Source organism: Neomonachus schauinslandi, chromosome 3, assembly GCF_002201575.2.
Source record: "Neomonachus schauinslandi chromosome 3, ASM220157v2, whole genome shotgun sequence".
NCBI classification, from domain to species: Eukaryota; Metazoa; Chordata; class Mammalia; order Carnivora; family Phocidae; genus Neomonachus; species Neomonachus schauinslandi.
In genome coordinates, this window is record NC_058405.1 from 174,099,274 (window position 1) to 174,107,295 (window position 8,022).

General features: G+C 53.2%; 1 protein-coding gene across 1 annotated transcript in view; it reads left to right on the plus strand.

Annotated features, from left to right (window-relative positions):
- LOC110592005 (ciliogenesis associated TTC17 interacting protein) overlaps positions 1-4,333 on the plus strand; it is a 6,362-nt gene extending 2,029 nt beyond the window's left edge. The window contains exons 4-10 of the mRNA XM_021702980.1: positions 31-86; positions 748-834; positions 1,027-1,194; positions 2,298-2,422; positions 3,441-3,517; positions 3,802-3,890; positions 4,103-4,333. Coding sequence (XP_021558655.1) covers positions 31-86; positions 748-834; positions 1,027-1,194; positions 2,298-2,422; positions 3,441-3,517; positions 3,802-3,890; positions 4,103-4,333 — 833 coding nt within the window. The remainder of the gene's footprint in view (positions 1-30; positions 87-747; positions 835-1,026; positions 1,195-2,297; positions 2,423-3,440; positions 3,518-3,801; positions 3,891-4,102) is intronic.
- Positions 4,334-8,022: the final 3,689 nt, after the last annotated feature.

Consider the following 8,022-nt stretch of genomic DNA (forward strand, 5'->3'; position numbering starts at 1 on the left):
TGGGACAGCAGCATTCTCCTCCTGCCCCAGGCTACCTCTCATGGAACCTGCATATCATGGAGCAACATAGTCAGGAGTTCATCAAGGTACCTCCTGGGGCCCCCAGCCTGGACCCCAAACCAGGGTGAGAGAGTGGAGACCCTGGGAGGGAGGGAGGGAAGAATGGAGGGGCTCAGTGGAATGTCACCCCCGACTCTCTCCAAGTTACCCTGCAGTCCCCACCACACATAACCTGGAAACCAATCCATCCGGGGCAGCAGGTTGCTTCTCGTGACCTTCTCCTAATACACGATCCCTGGGTCCAGTCCACCCGGGACCTTCTCCAGGCTGAGAGCCCAGCATCTCCCGGAGGGCCATGCAGGCCAGCCTTTCCCAGAGCCTGGCCTTTCCCAAGGGCCTGTCACCCCCTCACCTCCAAATTCTCCTGCTCTGTGCCTCCCACACCCAGCCCCAGCCACCTCACTAACTTCTGGAACGTGATCAGTGTTACACATTGGAAAGCACTCATGCCTAAGAACCTTCCCACAGAAACCATTCCCATCTTTTAAAACCTGTATTCTGAGGGCATTTGCTTTTTACCTTTATATTACACCATAATACGCCTTCTGTTCTTGAACTTCACTACAAAGGGAAGATTTCTATCCAAACTTCCCTCAGTTTTCTCATTTCTAAAGGAGAAGGGGCAAGGTGACCTGTGGGGGTTGCTGTTTAAGCTCCCGCTTCTCCCCTCCGTGCTCTGGCCCTTAGTTCAGAGTCCTCCCCATGGAGCGGAAGATGAGTTTGGTGAAGCAGGACGACCAGCTGGCCGTGACCAGAAGGGTCAAGGAGGGTGAGGTAAGGGTGAGAGACAGGTAGGGGCCGTGCCCCACATCCTCTCCGAAGCCAAGAGCAGGGGCCAGATTGTGTCAGGCCGGGAGCCTGGCATGGGGACTCAGCAAGGACCCTATATGTGCCCAATACCTGGCTTCCCCGTCCTCCCCACCCCTTCCCAGATCGATGTCCCTGACCCAGATTTTTCCTGAACAGGAAGTCAAGACAGAAGTGACTTTTGTCCCGGGGAGCTCAACCATGGGCTTCATCTCTGAGGCTGCCAACCTGGTGTTGCTGAGGGTGATGGCCTGGCGCCAGACCGTGCCTAGCAGCGCCCGTTTCCTGGCCTTGGACATGGAGGGCAAATTCTGCTACTCTACTTACGTGAGGGCTCTCCCTGGGTGGGGGACTTGGCCTGGGGAAAAACAGAAGGGGCACTACGGGGGCCGCTGAGGTGGGAGAAAAGACAGCTTTGGGGTGGAAGAGCGGGTGAGCTGGGGCCCCGGGGGTGGGACTTCCAAGGGCAGGAGAAGGCAAGACTTCATGTGTTGGAAGATCACGTGGGGGGCAGGTGGTGGGAAAAAGAGGAACCAAAGCGGGGAGCAGTTGAGAAGCAATGTTTTTTGCCCAGAAGTCAGTCCAGGAAAAATAAACATAGCAGAGGGCTGCTTTTAAAGACAGATTTTTTTAACATCAGGAAATGCACCATTTCCAATGGCACTTTTATTATGTTCTTTTATTATGTCTCAGACCTGAAAGGTGTTCCGTTTTTGTTTTTGTTTTTTGTTTTTTGTTTTTACTTTTCTTGTGGCTAAAACTTCATAATCAACATACCTAGGACTTCCTGCAATGTGAGATTTTAAAGCCATGCCTCTAAACACACATTTTGGGGGCTGATTTGACCAACTTTGTAAATGACATTCTAGTCTTTTCTATCACAAACACGACAAACGGCAATGTGTTTGACACAAACAGGCCCATGTCACTTCCCCCATCTTCTTTTGAAACACATGTCTGTATTAGCCCTTTTCCACCTGCGGCCACAGCTGCTCTAGGGGTTTACGTTCTAACAACAACAGGGCAGCGTGCCTGCAGCAGCAGGGGCCTGAGGAGGCCACAGGTGGCAATCTAGCCCCCTCCTCAGAGCATCGCTGCCCCCCCCCATGCTCCCTGCCCCCCAGGCTCACACCTTGGTTGATCCTCATCCCTGTAACTGAATCTGCCAACCAGAAGCACTTGGTCATCAAGATGATGAGGGGAGGGTTGGGGCATAAGCAGCATGGAACTGGCTTTCTATGAGGGGACCCCCACTTAACTTGGGGGTGCAACTCAAATCCTGTGGCGGCTGAGGGCTTGGACAGCCGAAGGTTGCTTATCACTGATAAAGAATGAAGCGGCAAGATGGAGAAAAGGGCTGGGGTGAGATTTGGGGGAGATCCTGGTGGGCATCCACCTCACCTCCCTCCCTCTATCTTGGCCGCTGCCAGCAAGATCTGGGCTTCCAGAAGATCCAGGTCGGCCGCCAGCAGGTGGAAGTGTTCATCGTGGAGCAGACTGTCCACTCAGTTAAAGGCATCCGCAATTCCTGCCAGTTCTACCTGCTCTCGGATGGGTGAGCTACTGACAGTGTGCAACATAAGCCTGGGTGCTGGGTCCTGGGGGCGGGCATGGGGCAAAGGGAGACTACTGTCCCTGGGGACACCACCAGGAAGAGTGCCCCCTTGCTTGATCCACATCATTCACTCTTTCTTCACATATTTACTCCTGATTCATACCGTGCCCAATCCGGGCCCGATGCCTTCACCTGATGCGTACTGTAACTCCCAAACCTCACCAAGGAGCCCTGAACGGCTCAGAAAGTCAATGCTGACCCCCCAAGCCTAAGGCACAGTAGCTAAGCAGCTGCCACAGCTGGGTATAATACCAAAAAGCACCGAGGTCTGAACAACTTGACACTTGATAGAATCAAATGTGCGTTGGGGGGGAGGGAGGGACATCCTGGCACACGGCCAAGCTGTCACCAGCGGGACACAGGCCCCACCCAAATCATGAGAGAATTGGGGAGGGAGGGAGGAAGAATTTGTTTCTTGAAATTTCCAGGGGCACCTGGGTGACTCAGTTGGTTAAGCGACTGCCTTCGGCTCAGGTCATGATCCTGGAGTCCCGGGATCGAGTCCCATATCGGGCTCCCTGCTCAGCAGGGGGTCTGCTTCTCCCTCTGGCCCTCCCCCTCTCATGTGCGCTCTCTCTCTCTCAAATAAATAAATAAATAAAATCTTTAAAAAAAAAAAGAAAAGAAATTTCCAAAGAGGTATTGATATAATCATTACACTGAGGAAAAAGTAATTGGAACATTGTTGGCTTTCCTTATTTGATAACTTAGCACGTTGTTTCGATTTTGGGTGTCACATAGCTGGAGGCTCATGATTTTTTTAGTGCACACCAGCACACATCTCCAAGGGCATGGACAAGACCCAGTTTGAAAAGCAGGGGCTGTTATTTGGGGACCCTGGAACTCAGAGATAAGCAGTGTTGGGGAAGCAAGAGCAAAGGGAAGCCCCCTGGACGGCTCTCAGGGGAGTGGGCTGGTCTGGGAAGACTGCCACTCTCACACTTGTGTTGTATTCCAGGCACCTGGCCAAGAGAATCCAGGTGGGTTCCCCCGGGTACTGCACGATCACCCAGATGCCTGTCTTGAGGGAGAAGGGTGAGTGAAGCCTCTGGCTGGCGCAGAGTGAAGGAGAGGTGGGAAAACCTGGGACCTTCCAGCGTGCAGAGGCCGGACTGAGTAGAGATGGAGAAGTTTTGCCCTCCAGCCCCTGACCCCAAGGCAATTAGGGGAGGATCATTTTGCAGGGAACCCCTTCCAGCAACTGAGCCGAACCCTGGGGCTCTACCCGTGACGGCAATTTGAGTATTCTTGGGCATCCCTCTGTATCTGGGGAAGGTTCTGGGGTGAGGGTGTGCAGCCTTCCTTCCCTCCGCACCCAGATGAGACTGAGCCTAGCCCCGCATTTGAGAAGAAGCCTCTGGTGTGGGAGGAGGATATGGAACTCTACTCGAGGTTCCTGGACCGGAAGGTGAGGAGAGACTGCAGCCAGCCTGGGGTCCCCATTTCCCCCCTGCCCCGCCCCCGAGCATAAATTCCACCAGCACTGATCCCTCTTTGTGCCTGCTTGAAATGCACACCCCGATGGCTGGGAGGCGCTCCTTAGAGCGAAGGGGGCGGGGGGTGCTCCTGGGGCGCGGGGTCCCGGGTTCCCGGGTCCCGCTCAGGCTCGGTCCCGGCCAGGAGGAGCTCCGTCTCAGCCACACCAGCTATCTGCGGCAGCACCCCGAGGCCCAGGCGCTCATCTCGGACTTCCTGCTCTTCCTGTTGCTGCGCCAGCCGCCAGACGTGGTCACCTTCGCCGCCGAGTACTTCGGCCCCTTCGCGAAGCACCACCCCCCGACCCCCGCCTTGCGCTCCTCCCACCGGCCCAGCCCCTTCCGCTCGCTGGACCCCCAGCGGCCGCCGCACTAGGGCCGGCCCCGCGCGGCATGCGGGGACCGGGCAGGAAGCCGGGGCGGCGCCGGGGACGCAGCGGGGAACCAGAGGGACTTACCCCCGAGGCGCGCCTTCCGAGCTGCGGGTTCTTTGGGGAATAAATGGGCCCCACCCCCGCGGTTCTGCTGTGGGCGCGGGAACCTTCCCTGGCCAGAGTCTTGTGTCTTGGCTAAAAAGAGGAACTGTTAACAGAGTTTATCCAGCGAATTTCACGCTTCTTCCAAGATGCTGTAATCAACAGTCCTATTTTACGGATAAGCAAATAGAGGCGCGGAAAGGTTAAGTAACTCACAGAGTTAGTACGTAACAAGCAGGAGTCAAACCTGGACGTTGATGCCGAAACCCACACTCTCGGTCACTAGGTTAGTAGGGATAGAGGGGCAGGGCTTCTGGGTGCCACTAAGCATAAGCCAAATTACCCTGCTTCCACCCCACCCCCATCCCCCAACCAAGAAAAAGAGCAGGGGCTGGTGGGGGATCTGGATCCCCACTGGCCTCGCTCATCACCTCCGAAGCCTCCCAAAACACGTGGGCGGCCAGTTCTCACACTCTACCTCCTTTTCCAGTGACACACAGGAACCCCCAAACTGCATGCAGGGTCCCCAGTTACCGGCTCCCTGAGAAAAAAAGGATAGGCAGGAGATCATCGGCTCCTTTAGGCTCCTTGTACAATGTCAATCTGGCCAGTGGCTTTGTTTCTGCCCAGGGCTGGCCACGGCTCATCAGCAAATATTAGGCAAGCTTCTCCAGGACAGCTGGTAAAGGGGGTGCAGGCTCCATTCCTCCACTATAAACAGTGCTGCATTGAACATCTCTGTTGCCATATTGGACGGCAGCAGCCTCTTCCGATCTCCACATCTCCAAGAAAGAGTAAAGGTAGGAAAGCGCAACGTGTGTTTCTGGTCTAGAGCAACTGGATGCCACAGATCTTCCCGCAGTGATGGAAATGGTCTGTATCTGCTATGTCCAATATGGTAGCCACTAGTCATATGTGGCCACTGAGTGCTAGAAATTGTGGTTCATATGACTGAGGAATTGGAGTTTTACCTTAATTTTACTTTTAATCTGGCCACATGTGGCCAGTGGCTGCCATATTGGACGGCAGCAGCTCTCTCAGAGGGTAAGGTCTCTCCATTCAACCTGGCACTCAGCTCAACAAATATGGGGGTCCCTTCCATGTGCCAGGATCCTTCTGGGCAGTGGGAGATCGGCAGTGACAGGACAAAGTTCCTGTCCTCACAATGCTTACTGGTTGCACGGGGAGATAGTCAACACAAAAAATCATTTCATATGTGCAATTTCGGAATTTTATGGGGAAAAAAAAGTAAAGTCATGGGTAGACAGTGACTCAGGATTGAAGGGTTGAGGGTGGAGATTTCAGGGAGGGCCTTCCTGGCCTCTCAGTTGAACTGGGACCTGAATGAATGCCAAGGAGTCAGACCTGTGGAGAGCTGTGGGAAAAGCATGCTAGGCAGAGGGAACAGCAAGCGCAAGGGCTCTTGAGCATGTTGCACTCAGAAGGCCAGGAAGGCTGGAGTACTAGTGTGCTCAGTCATCGTGAGGTAGGCAGGGCTGGGTCGCAGAGGGCCCCCCGGCCCTGGCAAGTTCACTTCATGTGTGGAGAACTGAAACCAAAGCTGCTCAGCCCAGCGCACCCAGAACACTCCACAGAGATCTGGAGAGTCATCTCCAGTCCCCGATGCTCTGGAAGGGCTGTGACATCTGACCCACTGAGATCCTTCCTCTGCTGAGCTCCCTTGGATCTGGCGACTTGCTGTGGGAGTATCAACGCCCGGCCCTACCCTCATGGCACACAGTCAGCCTAGAAGAGAAGAGACATTAGTCAAGGACCCCATGAATGAATGTGTGAGTGCAGAACATGGAAAGAGCTAAGAAGGAAATGTATACATGCAACAGTAGAGTGTTAAATGTGCACTTGACCTGGCGTGGGAGCCCAGGGAGGCAGAGGGAAATGAACAGCAATAATATAAGAGCAAATGCTAGATAGCCCTTATTATTTTAATCCCTCTACATATGGTAATTCATGTGATTCTCACAACACCCCTTCTAGGTCAGTTCTATTATTGTACCCATTTCACAAATGAGGGAAAGGTTAAGGCCAAGACCATGCAACTGGCTAGTGGCAGAGCCAGGATTTGGACTCAGGGCATCTGGCTCGAATACATGTGTAAATTCACTCTGATAAACAGATCAGGTGTGGCTCTCTGGAGACAGATCCCAGAACAGGGAAGAGGCATCTTCCTGCTTTAGATACTTCCAAAGTAGGCTTGACTGTACACTGTCTTTCTCCTTCCCCAAGCACCCAGAAACTGCCCATTCCCTACTGCACTATCCCTGACAGCAGCCTCACAGCTGAGTTGCATGGGAAGGGCATTGTGCTGAGGGAGCACACAGCCTGAGCCTGGAGAAATCAAAGAAGGCTTCCCGGAAGAGGTCACACCAGAGCTGCATCCTGAAGGCAAAGGGTGTGGGGGATGTTTGAGGAGGAAGCAGCATATGCAGAGTCCTGGAGGTGAGAGGCAGGGAGCTTGGAATGTTTTAGCTACTGCAAGGGTTCAGGATGGGATGGTGGAGGGTCTGGGAACCCAATGGAAGCACTGCCTGCTGTCCAGGAGACTGAAAGACCCTGGAGTGGGTCAGGCAAATGCCCACATGCCTGCCTGTGTGTTTTCTTTGCTCCCACAAGAAGCCGTAGGTGAGCAGATAAACTAAGAGCGATGCTACAGACAGATGGAGCCCCACAAGAAAAGTCTTACATTTAGACAATGGACAACAGACTCAAACCCCAGGGCTTGTAACGTCCTTGGAAGGTGCAGACGTGGCCTTCTGACTCTATTGCGAGCCTCCCCGCCTTTGGTTGAATCAGCTGTTCCCCCAACACCAGCATCTGTCACAAAAGCTGTTCTTGTTCAGTTTGATGGTTTCCTCATTTTGTTTTATGAGATATCGCGTGCAACCGTCCCATTATCCCATCCTCACAGATTTCCCGTTTGAGCTGCGCTGAATCCAAAGGTTGTGTGGGCAAGTGTGGGCACCCAACCACCAGGGGCTGCGATGTTAGTAGCAGAAAATGCGTCTGGGGTGCCGAAGGATTGGCGGTGGCCGGTGACATTTTGGAAACCCATTTAAAAAGCAGGTGCATTTCCTGCGCTTCACAAACACTCTTTGGGGTAAGTACTCTTATTATCCCCACTTTCCAGGCAAGGAAACTGAGGGCCTAGGAAACTTGCTTGTGTCACAGAACTAGTAAAAGTCAGATTCAAGCCCAGGCCATTTGGTTCCAGAAGCTCTGGCGGGTGGTGGTGGGTGGTGTTTTTTAATCAATGTTATGGAAGTATAATATCCATTCAATAAAACCCATCTTTTCCCTCCACTTTAAATATTGAGATAATTGGGGCGCCTGGGTGGCTCAGTCGTTAAGCGTCTGCCTTCGGCTCAGGTCATGATCCCAGGGTCCTGGGATCGAGTCCCACATCGGGCTCCCTGCTCAGCAAGAAGCCTGCTTCTCCCTCTCCCATTCCCCCTGCTTGTGTTCCTGCTCTCGCTATTTCTCTCTCTGTCAAATAAATAAATAAAATCTTTAAAAAAAAAATTAAAAAAAATATTGAGATAATTGCAGATTCACACGTAGCTGTAGGAAAAAA